This window comes from Calonectris borealis, chromosome 16 (genome assembly GCF_964195595.1).
Source record: "Calonectris borealis chromosome 16, bCalBor7.hap1.2, whole genome shotgun sequence".
Taxonomy (NCBI): Eukaryota; Metazoa; Chordata; class Aves; order Procellariiformes; family Procellariidae; genus Calonectris; species Calonectris borealis.
Window position 1 is genome coordinate 4,416,903 of NC_134327.1, and position 20,773 is coordinate 4,437,675.

At 43.8% G+C, this 20,773-nt stretch overlaps 2 protein-coding genes across 6 annotated transcripts in view; one reads left to right on the forward strand and one right to left on the reverse strand.

Annotated features, from left to right (window-relative positions):
- The window catches only part of ABAT (4-aminobutyrate aminotransferase), a 68,120-nt gene extending 51,216 nt beyond the window's left edge, over positions 1 to 16,904 (forward strand). For all 3 annotated transcript variants that reach the window (XM_075164919.1, XM_075164921.1, XM_075164920.1), the window contains 10 exons: positions 4,383 to 4,463; positions 4,976 to 5,068; positions 5,469 to 5,531; positions 7,265 to 7,328; positions 8,038 to 8,186; positions 9,681 to 9,818; positions 11,103 to 11,270; positions 11,949 to 12,095; positions 13,290 to 13,401; positions 14,712 to 16,904. In XM_075164919.1, coding sequence (XP_075021020.1) covers positions 4,383 to 4,463; positions 4,976 to 5,068; positions 5,469 to 5,531; positions 7,265 to 7,328; positions 8,038 to 8,186; positions 9,681 to 9,818; positions 11,103 to 11,270; positions 11,949 to 12,095; positions 13,290 to 13,401; positions 14,712 to 14,833 — 1,137 coding nt within the window. In that variant the 3' untranslated portion in view covers positions 14,834 to 16,904. The remainder of the gene's footprint in view (positions 1 to 4,382; positions 4,464 to 4,975; positions 5,069 to 5,468; positions 5,532 to 7,264; positions 7,329 to 8,037; positions 8,187 to 9,680; positions 9,819 to 11,102; positions 11,271 to 11,948; positions 12,096 to 13,289; positions 13,402 to 14,711) is intronic.
- Positions 2,564 to 20,754, reverse strand: TMEM186 (transmembrane protein 186). 3 transcript variants are annotated; one of them, XM_075164928.1, is made up of 7 exons: positions 20,720 to 20,754; positions 18,180 to 19,456; positions 14,359 to 17,550; positions 11,073 to 11,589; positions 9,954 to 10,052; positions 3,514 to 3,796; positions 2,564 to 3,275 (listed from the first exon to the last, which is right to left on the reverse strand). In XM_075164928.1, exons 1-2 carry the CDS (start codon positions 20,726 to 20,728, stop codon positions 18,719 to 18,721), a joined length of 747 nt encoding a protein of 248 aa, XP_075021029.1. In that variant the 5' UTR covers positions 20,729 to 20,754; the 3' UTR covers positions 2,564 to 3,275; positions 3,514 to 3,796; positions 9,954 to 10,052; positions 11,073 to 11,589; positions 14,359 to 17,550; positions 18,180 to 18,718. The 3 variants fall into 3 exon arrangements, with proteins under 3 accessions (XP_075021029.1, XP_075021028.1, XP_075021030.1); XM_075164927.1 differs by lacking the exons at positions 3,514 to 3,796; positions 11,073 to 11,589 and having other exon boundaries at positions 17,201 to 17,550; XM_075164929.1 differs by lacking the exons at positions 3,514 to 3,796; positions 9,954 to 10,052; positions 11,073 to 11,589.
- Between the last annotated feature and the right edge of the window lie 19 nt (positions 20,755 to 20,773).

The window sequence follows — 20,773 nt, forward strand, 5'->3', positions numbered from 1 at the left end:
AGTAGTTGAAATTAAAACATTAAGTAGACCTCCTTGTGGCGGTCTTTCTTATTTTTTATTAAACTAATAATGAATGCTTAATGACTCAATTTAAAGTATGGTAGGATCTGCTTTCTTTATTTCTCACTAGATGAAAAGAGCTTGGTAGTGTTTAAGACGACACCAAAACCTCTCTGAAGCTTTACAAGAAGTAAACATTTGAGTGATGCAAGCACTTGATATGTTTGCAGCCAGTTTTAAATCATAGTTCAAGCATAGTGTTTCCAATTAATCATTTTAGCAATGTTCTTGAGTAAAGATTTTTGAGCCTGAAAGCAAGCACAAGTCCTTGAGAGAGAATACCGTATTTTGAATATGAAAATGGTGCCCTAAATCTGGAATGCTGTGGGTGGTTGTTTGGGGTTTTTTTTGGGGGGGTGGGGGGTAGTGGCTGGTTCCCATCTCCTAAGCACGAAGTTGCCTAAACCACTGACATGTCCTTGAAAAATTAAAATCATTAGACTAGAGCAACAGGATTATTTCAAAACAAAGTTACTGCTTCTTAAATAAAGTATCTTCCTGTTTTCCCTAAGAGTATACTGATAGTGATTGGAAATAACCTGGATTAGATTACAGAAGCTGTTGAAATGAATTTACATTCTATTTCAAGCTTCATTTTTTCACTGCTTGTACAGAAGTTTGGGATTCTATAATTTTGTGCAGTTTTTTAAATTGTAACTTTTTTTGGCACAGTAGCTTATGTATATAGTACGTGGATAAACTGAGCTCACTGGCTTTTGACTGCACATCGGTAGATCCTTGTTGCTTGTACTGACTTTAGTGATTGAGCCCCTGGTTCTGCAAACCACCAACGAGTGTCCACGCTGCCTGCAAGGGCATAGCTCAAGTGTGGGCCAGTTCCCTCTCATACCTGCATTTCCCTTCCTAAAAAGCCTGCTGGCTCACTCCAGCAGAGTGTAAATCCTGAGCCAGCATGTCAAAGAAGTGCAGACATTTGAGTTCCCTAGGCTGATTGGCTTTATGGAGTTCTCGTTTCTTCAGGATGAGAAGTTCTGCCTTCCCCAGAACTAAAATACGTCGAGTTTTTAAAAAAAACACTGGAGCTAGAAATGCTGGAGTTATCAAAGGTAGATCCAGATATCACAGAAGCACGAGTATTTCTAAATACTTATATTAACTTGTAAAAATTATTTCTGAGGAGATAACAATACCTTCATTATAATGCAGCAGTAGGCAAAGTCAGATTTTAAAAACAAACCAAAAAACAAAACCCCCAAGAAACCCCAAAGCCAACAAAAAACCAAAACCAAAAAAACCTATTGTCTGGTGGCAGTTGCTAATTCGTCCACTGGAAAAGGGAGGTTGAGAGGCTGCCAGCTAGAAGCCTGCAGTAAAAGGAACTGCCTCCGAAGTCCAAAACGAATGGTGCAGCCAGGCCCCCCCTCTCCCACATATGAGCATCAAAGATGTTATTGGTACCCTGTTCCGATTTCTGAAACCTGCACTAATTCAGCGGAGAGGTGGCACTAAAGCCGTTAGTCTGCGCCTGACGGCACTTGGGATTTCTGGCAGGCTTAGCCTGGGCACGGTGCAGGCGGATGTCAGTTCTGCAGTGCCAAGGCCAGAGAGCTGTGAAGAGCCAGAACTTGTGCGAGCCTCGCTGCAGGCAGGAGCGTGTGCTGGGTCTGACGGCGGACAAAGTGCCAGCTTTAGAGTGAAAGTAGTTTTTCGAGTAACGCACACTGAGGTAGGGCCCTTGTTTAATGTCAGTGATGGGATCGGCGTTTTCCTGTAGGGATTTTTGGTTTGGTTTGTTTGTAATGCTCCATGTACCCTCTTTATAGCCAGCTATAAGGAACAGAATATGTATCCGTTCATTTGAGACCGTAGCAGCTTGATGTCGATGTTCTGTTTTTCTCAGTGCTGAGTATCTCATTAACAACAAAAGAAAAATACACTTTTCTGCTTAATGGCAAATGTTGTCAATAGACTGTGACAGCCCATTATCAAATCCACAACAAATTTATGGTCTCGTGTCTCCAACTTCATACGAAAATGTACGTCTAAACTGAGATAAAAAGTCAAGTAAGATTTCTCATATGTACTAAACAAAAACTTTGTGTTAATCTGTCAGTAACACCCTTGCTTAGTGGTTTTTTTTTTTTAAGCTTGAGTCTATTGAAACAAACTTTGTTTTGGAAGTACCACACTTGTACAAGTTACAAAGTCCTAGCTTATACTCTGTTACAGCTTGTGTGATACTTGGTTTTTCCTAAGAATTCTGATGAAGTGTTCTCACACGTACAGTGTGACCACTCACACCTCTTGCTGTGGTCCACGCGTCTGAATAAATGAGTACTTGTATCGAGGGAAAAGATTGAAGGATGCTGATAAATGTGCAAGCTTGGGTTGCACTGAAAATACAAACGTTTTGAGGGAGGCAGTCTGTCCTCTCTGGAGACCCATAAAAACTTAAGTCATCGAAGCTCAGCCTTTAATTTCTACAATGACTTGTTACAACAACAAAAAAAACAACAAACAAACAAAAAAAAAGGGCAAATAATGCTGCTTTGCAGTTGGCAGATTTATTGAGCTTGTCCTTTTCTCAGCAAATTTAATTTAAAATAAAAAGTAGCACATTGTGAATCAAATAAGATTACCTACAAAGACTAAGAGCAATGATGACTCAATTTTAATCCGTGACACTTAATTTAAATTGATTGCATAAACATGACAAATTCATCTCCATTAGTGGACTGGGGAGACTGAGGGGGTTTTTCCAGAGCCGCTCTTCAGAAACGCCTGCGTGGGCAGCAGGCTCGGCTTTCCCAGCTGCTGTTCCCTGACACGAAATTACCTTTCTCAAAGGTGCGAGTCCCGGTGTGGCCAGCTCGTAGGACCAAAGGGACAATTCAAGCTGGAAGGGACCTCAGGCGGTCTTTTGCCCGACCTCCTGCTCAGAGGGTCGGCTGTGAGATCAGACCGATCTCAGGGCTTTATTTGGGGTCTTGAAAGCCTCCAAGGAGGGAGACTGCACAGCCTCTTTGGGCAGTCTTTTCCACTGCTTCACTCTTCTCTTGGTGAAAAACCTTTTCCTGATACCCACATCCGTACCTCTCGTGTTTTGATTTATGCCCATTGCTTCTCATCTTCCCATTGAAGAGCCTGGAGCCTGGCTCCATCTTCTCAGTAACCTCCACATAGGCAGGGGAAGGCTGCGTTCCTGTCGTCACTCCTGTGATTACCGCGGCTCTTGCAGCAGCACAGATTCAGTTCTGCTGGCAGACAGGGAGAGGGAATGGTTAAGAGAAAAGGATTCTGGGAAGCAGACGTGAGTTCAACCAGGTGGTTTCCCGGTAGGCTATGGAATACCACTGTTAGGAGAGATTGCATCCATGAAGGCTATTTCAGCATAAGTGTCTCCTGGTCCATGTCAGACCTCCATCAGGAAATGGAAAGGAGAAAACTGGGAAGCTGGAAATCTGCTGTTGTAATGCACAATAAAGAACGTACCTGTAATTCAGGCTGAGGCACTGAGGAGGGTGACTGTGCAAACTGAAGGCTCTAGAACAGGGAATATTTACCTGCAAATCAGGAACATTCATGAAAACAGTACACGGTTGGAAAGGAATTTCACCAACATGCCTGGATATACCAGGTCAGTGTTCTTGAGCTTGATAAAACGCGTGTTGCTGCGTAGTGAGGTAATAACATGCAGGGTAGCTTCTCACCGATCCCCTCACTGCCCTGCGCGTTACTGGACAGGTCAGAGGAGTCTAGAAGGGAGACAGCATGCCTGTGTGCACAAGTTTTTTGTCAGGAATCTATTTTACTGGAGCGTTGCGTTGCTGATCCTTGCATGTGTGTTACCGTTCTCAGATGTAGCCCCTCTCCTTTAAGTTTACCTTTGTCTTGTTCCCCCAAATCCCATTGTAATAGCATCTGGAGGATGTGTATAACCACAGTGTTGTGAAATGGTCTGTCTTGAAGCTCAGTAAGGAAGAAGGTGCTGCTATCCTAATTGAATTTAGATTTAGCTACTCAAACTGAAGGCAAGTAATTAAGATTTTAAAGTGTATTTCCTGTGTATAAGGAAAATTGAGATGGAGCAACTAAAACGGCAATATTGAAGAGGAAATGTCAGTATCGGTTAGCATGCACCTTTTCTAAGGTGTCCTGCAAGAATAAAGTATTAAGGATTAGACAGAAAAACGTATCCTAAGACATGAATATCATTCCCTGGTTTTAAAACTCCTTGTGCCATGGCTACAAATTTCTGGCTGGTATTTGTAATTAGAATAAAATGTAACTGCCTTGATACCAACACGGTATTTTTCATGTGATAGTGAAACCTAACAATTTATCTTCCTTTGTCTTTGTAGAGCACTTTTATCAACAGACCTGCCCTAGGGATTTTACCTCCAGAGAACTTTGCAGAAAGACTGAAGGAATCTTTGTTATCAGTAAGTTTGAGATAGCAGTGATGAGTTACCATGTTCTGTGTTTAGGGACACGGGCATACCAAGGGATGTTATGGATTTTAATAAGGAACATGACAGGTTAGCTGTTTGTACCTGCCTTCCCACTGCAAGTAATGAGATCGAACCTTTTTCCCTGACTCGACAGCTGAATGTGAGAGGGTGACATGTCTGCTCTGCACAGATACTGCCTCTTTCATTCTGGATTCAAGAACTGATGAGGAAACACATTTTCACTAACTTCTGTTCACTGTGCTTTCGTAAGAGACAGTGGAATAAGTGGCTTCTGTTTGTCTTGATTTAAATTTTACGATCCTTGGGACTGAAACTGAGTTGAGCCCTCTCAGCTGCAGTTGAAATTGGCTTTCCTCATCCTAGGCACGGTTGGTCTCCCATTATACTGAAGCTCATGATGTTAAGGACTGATCATTATTATCATCACTTTGCACTATACTCGTGCTTAATATTTTGGAGTAATTTTCTGTCTTCATTGACAGGTGGCTCCTAAGGGCCTGCCACAGGTGATCACCATGTCTTGCGGATCCTGCTCTAATGAAAATGCCTTTAAAGCAATATTTATGTGGTACAGAGTGAGTAAAATATTAAGATGGTTTTTGTAGGTTTAGATGTAGAAATGAGTATTTACTGATCAGAACTGTTACTGTAAAACAAAGTAAGGCTTGGAGGTTGTCTTGATGATGATCATCTTGTTCATGATGATACTTATATTCAACCTAGTATAAAATCTTTATTAAAAAGTCTTCATCTAAGCTTTCACTTTATATTGACACAACTTTAGAAATTGTAAAGAAAAGGAAATACAGAAAATGCGGATTGCAGTCAGTATGTAAGAGCCACAGTCAGTGTCTTCATTGGCTCTAATTTGGAATACCAGCATTACTAATTTGTGGTTCAGCCATAAATGCATTGGTTACAACTATGGGAAAACTATCTGTTGGGTTGATTTGTTTGGGTTTTTTTTTTTTTCAGAACAAGGAGAGGGGCCATAATAATGTCACAAAAGAGGAACTGGAATCTTGCATGATTAACCAGGTAACATTCGTTCTTTACCACCCCTACAGATGTACCATTGGCTTGGGTTTATACGGGAAGATTGGGAGGAAAAATTGGGTTTACTATCTCTGAAGTGGAATCCTGGTTTTGTAAATTTACGAAGTGGTGAAATACAAACTGCTCCCAACAAATATGACGACCTCCTGCTTGTATTCTTTTGCATCCTTCCCAGTTGTGAATCTTGGGAAGATCTCCCTTTTTTCATGACACATCATTTGCTAGAGGGGGGCCCACGTGATGGATGGGTCCACAGAGATCATTAATACATGGAAAAGTTTACAAATAATAACAACTGACCTTCTAATTTTTTTCAGAAGTTGTGATTTTATAGCTTAAAACCCATGAAGGGGTTGGTTAAAATTTGACTGACTAAATGTTAACAACAGGCAGGATGAGGAAATTGAGATGCAGCTGATAAACCTCTGAAGCCCTATTCACCTTCAACCGAGGTGGTCTTGCTCTTGCCAGTCACAAATCTTGACATGCAACGATAGCAAAAAACAGAGTATTTAATCTCTTCTTCGAGATAAACATGTTAGAAATGAATAACCTGCTGGTCCCAACCTGATCTTTAGCACTTCTGTAGTGACAAGCATTCAGTTAATTCACAGGGGATTAGGGAACTCATTTGGCTTTAAAATGAGGAGGGTTCTTATAGGAGGTTTTTGTTCTGTTTTGTTTGTCTTCAGAATTATTTTTTAAGTTCTCTGATGTTGCTTACAGCACGGTCAGAGAGATGGCTGTGCCGATACAAGTAAGAGGATGGCACATCATGACCTGAAGGAGCAGGAATTTTATAAGATGACCAAAGACTTGTAAAACTAATGATCGCTTTTTGTCCAAGTTCAGCTATCAAAACATTAGGATTCCTCTTTGAGCTAATTGTCTGAGTTCTCTTTACAGTTGGGGGAGGGGATAGATTTGAGAGGGCAACTCCACCCTCCCTTTTGGGGGTGATCCTCCAGAATCCAGTTACAAATATTGGAGCCCTGACCCTGTAACTGAGCGTGGGGTACAAGACTAAAGATGTAAACGGAGTGTGTAAGTGGCGACAGTCCTCTCGCTTGCAGGGTAAGAGAGAGGCACAAAGAAAGATAATTTGTATTTTTAGAAGGGGTGGGGGGGTTAGCCCAAGTATATCCTTTTATTAAATTCCAGATAGTATACAGTTTGCATGTCTTTTGTCATGGCTCCTTCTCATTCTTGGTACAGCGAGTCACCAGGAAGGCACGGGGCGGCCGGCCCGGGGCAGCCCTGGCCTCTCCTCGCGGAGCCCCCACAGCCCCTGAGGCCACACCTGGGCTTGGCCCCCCCAGACACACATGCTCGTAGTTTGTACAAAAAGGGGCTTTTTTGTTCAGCCTTTGCGTGAGGTCGTGTGTGAAGTGATATTATGATAACAGTATAAATTGCCAAGTATTCGTTAGTATTAATGATGTATTTTTGGAGGTCAGTACAGGTCCCCGTACATTTTAGGGGACGACAAACGTGTTTGTTTAAATGGGTAAATATCACAATTTGCGGTGCCTGGTGGTTGAAGAGGAAACGGCGCAGCATGCTGTGAGAGGCAGCAGCTTGGACCCAGCCATCCCACCGTGCTCTGGCCGTGGGCTCCTGTCTGGGTTGCGTCAGGCGCCCGCAGCTGCGCGGCGGCAGGGCCCCCTGCCCGCAGCACCGCACGCTGACCGCCCGCCTGTCTGCTCTGCTTGCAGCCCCCCGGCTGCCCCGACTACGCCATGCTCTCCTTCATGGGCGGCTTCCACGGAAGGACCCTGGGTAAGCAGAGCCCTGCTGGCAACACCTCCCTTTCCCTTCCTCCTCCCAGCCGCTGCAGTAAGCTGTCATCTCACCGTAGTTTCTGAAAAGTGTTTTCCTCCTTAGACAAAGAGTACCAGTGGAGAAGCTGTACGTTTATTGAAGGTTTGCCTTGGAAGCCCCACCAGTACTGAAACAGAATATTTGAGTGAGAGTGGGAGTTAATTTTATATTTTTTGAAAATTTATTTTCAGAAGCTCTCTTACTTTCATTCTGAATCCAAGGTTTCCTGTCTATACTAGTAAAAGTCTAACTCCTGGGGTAAAATCAGCAAACATACAAACAAGATGTCACTCATTTTTACCATTTTATATCGGCTCAATCCCTGTTCTAAACATGTTACCCAAGAGTGCTGTAATTCTGAGCTTTGCGAGCAGTTGTCTTTGGACGGGTGAAACCCATCTCGTCTGAGCAACCTGTTCAGATTGACAGAGGTTCTCCTGTTCTTCTGGAACAGTGCCTGTGGAAACTGATGCTTAAAAGCTAGAGCAATCCACTTAAGCTTGACTAAATCCAATTACCCAGTATTTCAGAAAATAAAGCAGAAAGATAGAGCAGTTAAAGAGAATTCTACAGTCCTGGTGTCAGGCAATTTTTCACCTCTTGGTAACTTTTTTCCTGTATTGTTCCTAGACAGGTGTTATTTTAATTTTTGCTTTTCTGAATTTAGGTTGCTTAGCTACAACTCACTCTAAAGCAATTCACAAATTGGACATTCCATCCCTGGACTGGCCTATTGCTCCATTTCCAAGGCTAAAGTATCCTCTGGAAGACTTTGTGAAAGAGAATCAACAGGAAGAAGCCCGTTGTTTAGAGGAGGTAAAAAATTCAATTTGTTTTGAAATAATGAATAGTGTTAGTAGGATTAGCTGCTTTTCACGAAAAGAATGTTTTCAGGGATTGGAACAGCATGTGGTTAAAACAGCATTCACTGTTGTTTACGGTCAGAAGTTTGTCCCTGCCTTTCCGAAGAACAGCCAGCTTACTGTGAATTAGAGGTCTACATGAACCACAGTGAAATTTCACATGCAGGAGAAATTTGTTATATCACAGTGAACTTGTCTGCCAGATCTTGCAAAGGGACATGGACTAAGAGAGCACAGCTGTATAATCCTCTGCAAAGAGGTTTTTCAGCTTTTCTGCGCTAGCCTTCTGGCATAAAGCTCTGATCCTACCTGTGGCTGCAGGGAGCGAGGGGGCAGGGACTCTGTGCCTTCCCTAGCCCAGGAGAAAGAAAAGGTGGCCAGAACAGAGTCTAAGGGAGGCAAACCGTCTCCAGGCACCAGAACCATGGGGTTCCCTGTTGGGCTGACTGGGATCTGTCACTTGCCAGGCTCAGTCCCGAGAGCCGGGGGGGGGAGCAAGGCGTAGCGTGCCCTGCGACTGGAACCGAAATAGTGCGCGATCTGGAGCATCGTAACCACCCACAGAGGAGGGGGCCCCGGGGTGCTGAAGGGGCACAGCAGCCTCTGGATGGCTCTGCAGAGCTGGATCGAAGAGGCTTTATTCAAACCTGCCTAACTTCAGAGAAAGCAGAAAGCATAGCAAATTGCTTCCCTGTGTTTGCTCCACAACAGCTTAGGGGGGTGGTGCAAAAAATCAATCCACAGACTTGAATCTGTTATTTTAAAAAAACAAAATAAAAAGCCAAACACTTTCAAAGAAAGTCTGCGATTTGGCTTACTGGCACCCTTTGGAAACCATTGCTTTATACACCCTACAGAGGTTGTGGGCCCTGAAAGCCATAAGTGGTATTTCAAGTACAAATGACTCTACTAATTGCAGCAACTAGCACTACAAGGTTAATTAAAACTTCTTTGTAAGCCCCTTATCAGCAACAGGATTTCTGCACTATTTCATCTGATTAATTTTAAAGTATCTGAAGTGGGTGACTAGAAGAAGCAAAATTACCATATTACCTTCTTTAATACATTAGTCGAGTTTTGTTTTCTGATGCAAAATCTCTTTTCTTCTATATTGCTTAGGTGGAATGACAGCAATGGCATAGCAAGCTGCAGTGGTTTCCACCATGCTTTCAGCTGAAATTTGCTAGAGCTTTCACACCATTGTAGATGAACGTGTGACCAGTTACAATGTGTTTAGGATATGATTTAAACTTAAGCATTATTCACGAACAAGAGGGCAGTGTTAAATCCTGCAGGAATTACTTGTTAATTCCTTGCACCTCCTGACATCTTTATAGCCAGGAATGTCTATGAAAAGTTGAAGTTCTGTTGCTGAGATTTAATCTTTCTGGGAGGAAATGTGTGAATGTCCTGAAAGGAGAATGTACTATAAATATTTGATTTACAGGTGGAAGACCTGATTGTAAAGTACAGGAAAAAGAAGAAGATTGTGGCTGGGATCATTATAGAACCAATACAGTCAGAGGGTGGGGACAATCATGCTTCAGATGACTTCTTCAGAAAGCTACGAGATATTGCCAGAAAGGTAATCAAATATTTTGCTGTTCACTCGGCGGTAGCTAAACATGCAAATCCTTGTTGGTGTCTCCAGAGGCCTTCCCCCCGCCCCAGGCACTCTGAGAGCTCCACAGGCTCAGCAGCAGCTGGGGTAGTTACGTACCTGTGTTCAGACACCAGCAACCCCTTGTCAGCACGGTATTTTCTCTTCCATAATGCACATCTGGTGGTTCCCTCAGTCCAATAAATTTTCTTCTAATGTCTAAGTGAGAGAGAAATTACTCTGATTCATTAACTATGGATTTCGCAGTGGTGTTCTTTAAATGATAATGCCCATTTGTTGAGGGGGTTCAAGCAATTTCAGAAGAGGCAGGTTTGGAAAAGGGTAACTTTTTGTTGACATACTTGTTTTTAATTGCAAAAAAAGGTGAAACAAATTGAGTCCAACCATAAGTGCTGATGTTCCAATAAAACAATGAAAAGGACGTGTCTTGATACTTGGAATGTGAAGTTACCTGTTTGGAAGTGATGACTCCCAGTAAGACCTACTCCATGCTTTTTTCACCCTCAAAACATTTGTGTGCTTACAGAGAGGAGCATAGGTGACATTTGGAAAATTCTGTTCTGCCACGAGAAAAAGCAGCTTTTCCCACTGTTAACAGCTGCTCATGCCGGGGTGATATAGTAAATAATGAAATGAAAAGGTTTGCCTTGTCTAAACGAGATGCTGCCAAAAGTACTTACCAATTGTTTTTAACTACAGTATCAGGATACAGCTGTCCCAAAGTTTCAACAAAATAGTCCTTTGCATAAAAAAAACATGTTGCCAGCTAAAATGAGTAGCTCTTTCAACAGACTCATCTGAAAAGGCAGCTCGTCCAGGATCATTTTAGGCCCTTAGACTGCACAGATCATGCTGCTGGTATTGCCTTTGTGCCACAAATGCCTGACTCACATTGGAGGCAGAGACTTTTTATTTAAAACAAACAAAACTCCTAGAAATGACGTTCTGCTTCCCTCAGAGGCTTTGAAAATGCCACCCAGACTCCTCCCAGATGTTTTCAGGTATCCTCTAGAAATGTTCAAGACCATATAAAATTTACATGTGCTTTGTTTGTGAATTTAGGTAGAATATATGTTTCTAGTGCCTTTCTGAAAAAAATAGCTGAATTTTTAACTGTGAAATCTACTGCACAGTGAGTGGCATTGGTATGGGGGGGATGTTGCATGTAATCGGCTGTTCACTAAGGGAGGTATTTTTGTTTTGCAAATGCGGACTCACATTCCCTGCTCTTTCCATCTGTCTCTGCAGCACGGCTGTGCGTTCTTGGTGGACGAGGTGCAGACGGGAGGTGGCTGCACAGGAAAATTTTGGGCACATGAACATTGGGGCCTGGATGACCCAGCCGATGTGGTAACATTCAGTAAGAAGATGATGACAGGAGGATTTTTCCACAAAGAGGAGTTCAGGCCAAATGCTGTAAGATTTTCAATGGTGGCCCATTCATGAGTAACTGTCCGTGGAAGAGACAAGCTTTCCTTCAGTAACGCAGGTTCAGCTAGATGGAGCTGCTATTTCATAGATACTTGCTTTGTGCTTACACTAAAGTTGTTGTCACTTCACTTTTATTCCAGTTGCTGTCAGTCATGGTGGGAAGGAGGTGGGGAACTGGGTTTAGCCTAATGAACTAACCTTCAGTACAAAATCCAACCACAAACCAACACCTTTTTCCATAGGGCAACTTGGTGTCTTCAGAGCTTGTAGGTCAGCATTACGAATTCTGTCAGCAAGATTTCTTCTTTGAATTAATGACGTTAGATGTAATAAATGAAAAAAAAACAATTAAGAGGGAGAACATGAATGTAAAACCCGAATAGATGATGCTGATTTCTGTGTCATCTATAGCCATGTTTCAATGAGATGTCAGAGCAGCAAGACAATGCACTAAATTTGTAGCATGAAGTAGTTGCCCTTTGTTTCTGTTCAGCAGGGCAGCTGTATTTTGCTCTTAAAACAAAAAAAAGGGGGTTGGTGAGATTACTGCATGCTTTTTCATACTCCAGATGTTTGCATTACCAGTTTGATGGCTTGCTTTTCTTTATTATAGTGATTTGCCTGTTAACATGTTCCACAACTCTCTTTCCACCCTTCCCCAAGCCCTATCGGATTTTTAATACCTGGCTTGGAGATCCATCCAAGAACCTTATGCTTGCTGAAGTCATTAAGGTTATTAAAAGAGAAGACCTTCTAAACAATGCAACCCACGCCGGGAAAGCACTACTGACTGGGCTGCTGGATTTACAGGTAAACATCTGGAAGGATTATAGATAAGAAGGAGAAATTTGCTGATCAGGTGGATCAGACCTAATCCAGTTTAAACACTTGGACTGAGGAACTCCAGCTGAGGACTAGACCATAATCGTAACTTGCTGGTTTAGGTACTTCAATGCAATGAATAACTGTGTCCCATTTTGAACGGAAGTAAACTTTCTTTTACTGACTTAAGGATGCTGGTTTTATATAGCTTAATCCAAAATAGAGGGTGACCCCCAAAATATCTGAAGGTATGAATTGCAGCTAGTTAAATTATTTTGCTAGAAGTCTCTGTTATCACAAGCAGCTAGTATTTCATTGTCCCAAAAGTTCTTTTTAAAGGAAAGTGCTTTTTGTTACAATTCTGTTGGGCTGTTGAAACAAGGAAATTGTAGCTTTCCCTCACTTGACTAAGAGAAATTCATTCACAGCTTCAACTATGGAGCCCCACATGAGAAGGAAAATCAGCCAGGCATTCAAGGGCAGGCTTGCAGATGCTCACCTCTCAAAAGGCACTTTGTGCACCGGTAGTGCAGGGTAAGCCTAAACAGAGCCTCTGCTCTCTCCACAACTTCAAGGCATAGCAGGCAGGAGAACACAAACAATTATAATCTTCCTACTTTGGAGGGCCAGAATACAACTAGTACTATCCAAAAAAGGTTACTCTTATAAAAGATGAGGATTGTAACTGATAGTACGTGAAGCAGATAATACTAGCAAGTGCAGCATAAGAATGAGCTGGTTTCTAGCCCCATTCCAGATTCTTTATGCTCAGGTTTTCCTGTAGTGTGTTTTAGATGCAAGGTGCTTTACACTCGCTTCAGGAGGCTCCAAGTAAGATTTTGCTTGGCCCAGCTCAGGGGTGCAAACTCATTCTCACTTCCTGCTCAGATGTTTCTCTGCTTTGTGAGGAGGGAGCCTGCCTGCTGTTGGGCTCTGCGCGCAACGGCTATTCAGGCCATCGTCAGAAAGGGGTGAACAGGACACGCGGTCATGTCAGAAATCCAGACTGTGCAATGGACACGAGGTTATCGGAGAAATCCAGCCCGTGCACTGGCTCCGCTCCACCAGAACGGAGGCAGGCAGCAGGGTTTCCCTGTGGCAGAATGCGTGGCAGAGCAGAGCTTGCCACCAGGTGCCCTCTGTTGCAGCAGCTCATGCATACTTCCTCACCTCTCCTTGCAGGCTCGTTACCCACATCTTATCAGCAGAGTGAGAGGAAGAGGAACGTTCTGTTCATTTGACACTCCAAATGATGCAACTAGAAACAAGTTAATTACAATAGCCAGAAACAAAGGTAAGAAAGTTTGTGTGTGGATTAGCTCCAAATGACAAACAGTAGCATACGTAATGTTTTAAATTTTCCTTATTCATATGGTCTATGTGTACTACAAAATCAGAGGACAGAAGTGAAATTATGAACAAAGCCGTATTTAGACCTTTCTGGAAATACTTGTATTTTCAGAAATGTCAGACCAGTCCATTGCATAGTGTGTACATTTACCTTCCTCTATAGGTTCGATGTTAGAAATCTTACTGGAAGAGAGCTATGTAGGGCATGAGGTTTTGTGACATCACACTCATATTCCTCTGTGGTGACCTTAGGTGCACCTAGGCACGGCTTACTTCTAGAAACAGATCAGGAAAATTAGAAGAAAGTTTATGCAACTGTCACTCGGGAAAACACAGGGAGAAAAACTATTAATTTTATGGAATACCTAATAATGAAATATGATGAGTTGCCTAAAATAGGCACAGATCTACAACTACGTCCCTCTTTTACTACAGAACTGTTACCCAGCTGTAGACAAGCCCAGGTATCGGGAGGGGAACCTCGTGATCTGAAGCCTGACGTTCTCTTTGAATTTAACTGTGTGGGGGCCCTGCGTTTGCTGCTGTCAGTTTTTGCTGTTACTCATCTCTCTTGAAAGCAGCAGGCATGATGCATCTAAACTATTGTGAAACCAAAATTTTAGAGCGTAAAAGACACTGATTTTTTTTGTTCTTGGAAACTAAGCCAGCAGGGAGAGAAGGCAAGCGGTTTGTTTCATGGTAAACCAAGGCTATGCTTAGAGGCAAGGTAAGCTCAGCTCAATGGTAGAGATTTTCATTGCCCACAAACATTTCAAATAATTAATTGATTTGGGGGTAAAAAAAACCCCATGCATTTAAAGTACTGCAGGAAGAAGTTTGCCAGCACTGAGATATTTTAACTTTTTGTAATTAAAAACGAAGTAATTGCAAAGAAACCTACTGTGTCTTGTTCTGGCGTTGAGGTACTTAACCAGTAGAGTATTGCAGCTTTGAAGTCTCAGATGCTGTCCGAGCTCTGCACTGGATGGAGTCTTTCCACTGATGTTGGGATTAGTCCCAACAGTCCGAGTGTTTTACAGAACAGCTGCAGGACCCACAGTGTTCTTCTGAGTTGCTGTGACGCTTGAGGCCCCTTGCACCACTCTACCTGCTGTATCATTGTGTGGTTAGCAGTGATTTGGGGAGCTTCTGTTGACCCTCCACAGTGAGGTGAACCTCGTTCGGAGACCTGCATTTTCTGGGTGTTTGGCAAAGATGGAAGTGACTAGAGGACCTCTTCTATTCTCGTTTTAGGCGTTGTGCTGGGAGGCTGTGGCGACAGATCGATTCGTTTTCGTCCGACGCTGATCTTCAAGGATCATCATGCGCACCTCTTTCTGAACATTTTTAGTGACATCTTAGCAAACTTCAAGTAAAAAGCAGTTCCCTCGTGCTGAACAGCTGATTATGAAATTAGTTGGCATTAATTCATCTCTTCTGTACTTACAAGATAAGTGTGAAGTCATAAACTAAGGTTTGTGTTCTGTCTGTAATCCCGCCCAAGGCAAGCTGGTCCATGCAAACTCGACCCAGGCAGAGCATTGGTACTGGTCACCAGCAGGTACGTGCAGCTGCCCCACACTGTGCATTTGTAGAGGCTGTGGCCCTCCATCTTCTGGCTTGGGTCATAGTAATTGCAGAGTCCTCTCTACATTCATGGCCCTGACTATTTGACAGTCTGAGTACGACCTGGTACAGTCCGTTTTCACGGGTAATCCCAGAAGCAGCAACAAGTGTGGCGTAACACTTAAAGCCACATGCCTGCCATACAGAAAGTGCCATTCTCTAATGGTAGCTGGAATAAAATAGGTGTTTTAAGGAAAGCTCTGCTTTCCACCACTGCCAAGTACAGTATTTTACAGAATGATTTCCAGCTGTATTCCCCTGAATACAGACATTTGCCACACCAACTGGATCAGGATGCCATCAGCTACTCTATGCCCAGCCTGCACGTGCTGCTTCCGAGGCACCAATGCACTCAGCCACGTGTGCAGCGCTGTAAGGGGAACCGAAGTACTTGTACTTCTTTTTTCCTCATCCTGGATTTTAAAACTTTTGACTTCTCTTCCAATCAGACTTGTACAGAGAAAACTATACCTTGAAGTATGTAATTTGACAATGCTTAGGGAATCATGTGAAGCACATTATTTCCACCTCTGTCAGCAATCTAGAATCACTGAGATTATTTTACCATTTGCCCAGAACACACAATAGCCATTAATTTCTCTGTTACAAGTTCTACAAGAATACTTGAGGTATTTTGTAATACTACAGCAGAACTGCTTGACCTTAGCCATTACCTGACATCAGAGCCACTTCAGTGAAGGCCTAGTCCTAACTGCACACTTACAATGCAAAGTAACTCTATTTTTGTTCTAATAGTTAATTCTAAGTCATTGATACTTCAGAGATCTTCTAGAAAGCCACAGCATCAAAAAGTGTCAACAGTTCATTAATTTCTTTCTCTTTTGGACGTCTCTTTACTATGTACTCTTTGCTGTTTGCTTAAGGCTGACTTGAACTAGGTCTGGTGCCTTTTTTTTTTCTTTTTCTTGGCTAGCATTTGGATTTTGCTTACTAAGTTTAACTTTCTGTTGTGCACCAAAACCCAGGGACCACAGTGGACTTTACAGTTGCCCTATCAGGATCTGACCACAATTTTTAAGTACGTAATAAGCGACAGAGCAGTTAAAAAACTTACAGGTTTAATACAGCTACCAAAATGTGAAAGGTTTCTTACCTGCTTTGAGAAGTGTTAATCATGGTTTTCCCATTTTATTTTTTGAGTGCTGATATTGGGAAACTCAAGTACGCTCATTTCTGCTAGCTTAAAAATAATGGGATTTCTGTAAACCTCTCTGCAGAAACCAGAATTCTGGTACCAGCTGGTCAGAACCTGAGCAGGTTTTTGAACAGAGGTTGTAGAAATCTGGAGGAAGGACTGGTGAATTGGTGTTCAACAAAACCTCATCATCATCGCTGTCCTCGTAAGCGTATTATCAGCAAGAGGGAAGTCTAAACCAAGAACTGTATTTGACAGCATTTGGGGAATTCGTTTGTTCAACATATCAGTGCAGTAGTTTTAGTAGATGTGTCTAGCAAGTCTTGTACTTTTACAGAAGCAAAGGTCCAGTAATTTGAAGTCTTACCACATCTTCACTTTTATTATGAATACTCTAGGTGTTTTTATAATTTTTACTGACACTCAGTAACTGTATAATTGTGTACAACATGTTGATGACATCATGTTAGAGAATACATAGAAAGCACTGCAGCTGAAGCATATAAAGTTAATATTGTTTACAGCATACTGTGGACAGTGCCAAATAAATGTTTAAACAAATACTTAATTACACTTCATGGTGTAACTAGTAACTGAACACAGATTCATAAAAAATGGCATCTCATGTGTAATCAATATTCTTAAATAAAATATTTATAATTGAACTTCTCCAGGACTTTTTATTTTACACCTAGTACATACCTAAACTGAATCATTAGTGCATATTAAGTATATTCTTATGAAGATAAGCCTCCAGAAAACATGCTGTATGCATATAGTCCACTGTATTTTGCTACCATGGTGTTTAAGCCAAGGAACACTTTTCTTTTCCTTTTGATACTGCTGTACCACACAGTATCAGCCAAAATTTAAAATAATGGAGCCCCCATTAGGAAAAGTTCAACATGAATAAATAGTAAATCAGGGTTACCCCATGCACTTAAATGGCAATTTTACTCACCTGCATCTGCCGATCCACCAAGAGACAGAGGTTTCAATGTGCACTGAGGAAGAAACGGGGAAAAGAACACTCCAACTGTCTCTATTGGTGAGGGTCCGTTTATCTGCCAGTATTTCAAATGAAACAACAGCCAGAAGAGCAGTGTAAGGAGTTAACTTGCTTCTGACAATTCAAAAAAAGTTTTACATGTTGCAGGTGATCAGGTTTGATTCTTTCTCAGGTTTAAATCCTGCTCCTCATTCCTAATGAGGTTTTGGGTTTGGAAAAGGAGGAACTAAAAGGAGGAACATACTAACACCACGGAGTAAGACCACTGTCCTTCACAGACACAGGTGCTGAGGTGATCAACCCTGCAAGTTCAACAGAATACAAAATACACATATTTTTCAGCCTTAATTCAACGTAGCTTTTAGGTGTCTTACCTTTTTTCTTTTCATTTTAGGTAAACCCACACTGGGGGAGTAGGGAGTGGAAAGGGTATTTGGCACCAGAACTGATGGTAAAATATGCCCAAATCAGTAAGCACATTAAGGGATACAGATGACTTGTTTCCCAGGCTATATGGTAATCTTCACAGAAGACTGCTTAATTCATATAGTCTAAGATAATTTTGGTAACATTTACTGAAGGTTTTGTAACTCAAGTGTTACACAAACATGAATATATGCAAAGAAGGACAAGTAGTTCCAAATTTTCACATGATCATTAGGATCCAAACTGAACAAGGGATCGCAGACTGTCCCTGTAATTCACAGCATCATAGCTTAGGTTGTTCTTCCTTTATTCCAATGGGAAAGCAATTTCTACCAGAGAAACACTGAAACACTGTCTCAGTCTTTACCTTACCCTTACAGCTGAACTGTCACTGTGTCTTGGAACATGCACCCCTGTTTTGCCCCGTTATGTTCACATCCTGGAAGACCTTGCTGAGAGACCCCTCACACCTTACACAGCGTTATATACCGCTGCTTCCAGTTACCTCCATTTCAGTAATGCATGGCCGTGTATCTCTGACATCCAGCATTATTTATCACGGGTGAGACACGTTTTAATTCCAAGAGGCTTCCCAGTCAACCTAAAATTTGCTAAAAGAAACAATGAATTTAAAGTGAGGGTGCTCTGGCAGAGGTACTGCATTTCACTTCAGGAGTTTTTCCTGTTTAAAAGCAATCTAAGAGGCCAGCTGAAACAGTCAGGGTCAGCATCAGTAATTTGGCTCCCACTGCATGTTCCAGGTAGGACAGTTTAGACTTAGAACTGCTGGTGACAGCGCACCATGCACATCGCTGTATCCAACACAGAAGAGACGCTGCTCACACCTTAAACAAGCTGCAAAGACATTTAATCCCGAGGATTGTTCTTTACCATTTCTACTTTTTACACTGAGTGCACTTACTAGCAGGCTTTGCACAGGAAAATCACAGAAGTATGTCAGCTCAGTAAACTAATTAAACTTCACAGAAGAATAAGCACAATGAACATGCAACAAGGAAAAATCGCAGGAAATTAGCTGCTGTATCACTCAAGTTCTCCAAATATTTGAATAAACTTCTGTCTGTCTACAATCTGGCCAAACTTAATCGTAAAATATAAAACATCTGTAGTATTATACCGTTTGAACTGGAGAAGTAGCTCCCCCTTGCTATCTCCAGCTTCATCCAAAGTTACCACTGTCTCTATGGGACAGTAAATGTCATTCCGTCTTCCCCAAAACGTCAAGTGGGCCACTCTGACAGTACAGCCAGTTTCATTTAAGTAGATTAATCCAATAATTCGTCTGAAAAAGTAACTCATACCATACAACATTGCACCAGCAAAGAACGCAATGCCAGTTGTATACAAGAGGATATTCTGAGAAACCTGGTCTTGCAGATAGAGGTAGCAGACGGGAGGCAGCACGACCATGGTGGTGGCAGTCTGTAACAGCTTCAGTCTGGACAGTACCCTGCAGTACTTAATCCCCGGAAACCTGTAGACCAGTTTGAACTCTTCTGTTTTCTCATCCACAGCCTTTTCTCGGACCATAGCAGCAGGGGCCGAACGGCACAGACACACAGATGGCACTTGCTGTCTCCCAAGATAATTATTAACACCATTAACGCGCCAGTTTTGTGATTGCAAACACCCCCACGTACCAAAAAAACAGGGTGGGCGAGCATCTTCCTTTTTCCATGACCTTGTCCAGAGCTCATCTTGTAGACACTTGCCAGAAGATGGTGCCATGCAGACTTTAGTCCTAATTCTGCAGAGCCTAGCCTACAAGGAAATATTCCCACAGGTCATCATTTGAGTCTTCTTTATAACCAAATGACATTTAGCTCAGCACCTGTTCCTCAGGCACATGAAGACAGTAAGCGTAAGCCTCCCTGCCCCAGCTCACTATAACCTTATACTTAAAACTAGTGTTGTGTTAGGAAACTGGTATTAGTGCTTGCACCCCTCCCTGCAGATGAAGAGGGAAAATACTTTTGATTATTAGCTTATGAAGTTAGCTTATGAACGTAACCTTACGGCATTCCCTGCCTCTCTTTTTTCGAGCAATATCAAAGTGAAAACACCAGCACTACGGGTTGCTTCTAAGCAAAGAGGGTAAGAGAAGCTGGGGCTGCTAGCCAGTGAAATCAGTGAAACGTTAAACAACCACTTAAATAACAATGTTAGGGAAACAGGAAAGGTGGACTAAGCAGCATAAAGGGGAGGAGCGCATGAGCAACACTGAAAGGGGGACTAGACATTGGGAACGCGCAGACAACAGAAGACAAAAGGAAGAAAGGGAACTTCTCTGCTGCCCTCACGCTGCAACACTTGCTGGCGTTCGTGCCTGGACAAGGACGCGTAATTAGGCGGGCAGCAACGGTCAGCCTCGGGCCAAGGGACGCCATCACCGGAGCACCTGCCTCCGGGGGTGGCCAACGGCAGTGGCCGCGGGCAGATTAACGCGGCGAGCGAAGACGCTGCTTCCCCCGGCGTCCTCCCAGCCCCCGGCCCTCGCAGCGGCGCCTCCTCCGCGCCCGGCCCTCCTCCGCCAGCGCTGGCCTCGGCGCCAGCACGGCGCTCCCGCGGGGGCGGCCTGCCCCGCCGCCGGGCCGCCGCCCGGCCCTCAGGCGCCGCGTGGGGCCCTTCCCCCGGGGCCGCCGCCCGGCCCTCAGGCGCCGCGTGGGGCCCTTCCCCCGGGGCCGCCGCCCGGCCCTCAGGCGCCGCGTGGGGCCCTTCCCCCGGGGCCGCCGCCCGGCCCTCAGGCGCCGCGTGGGGCCCTTCCCCCGGGGCCGCCGCCCGGCCCTCAGGCGCCGCGTGGGGCCCTTCCCCCGGGGCCGCCGCCCGGCCCTCAGGCGCCGCGCGCGGACGCCTCCCGCTCCCCACTGAGGCGGCCGCAGCCGCTCGCGGCCCAGACGTGCTGCCGGCGCCTCACGCGCGGCACCGCTCACCCCGCGCCCGGCCCGGAGAAGGGGAGGAAGGGGAGGAAGGGGGGCCCAACCCCCGGCGGCAGGCCCCCGCGGAGCCGCGGCCCGCCCCGCTCACCATCGCCATGCCGCCGCCGTCCGCCAGCGCGGCTGCGCCGCAACGCCCAACCGC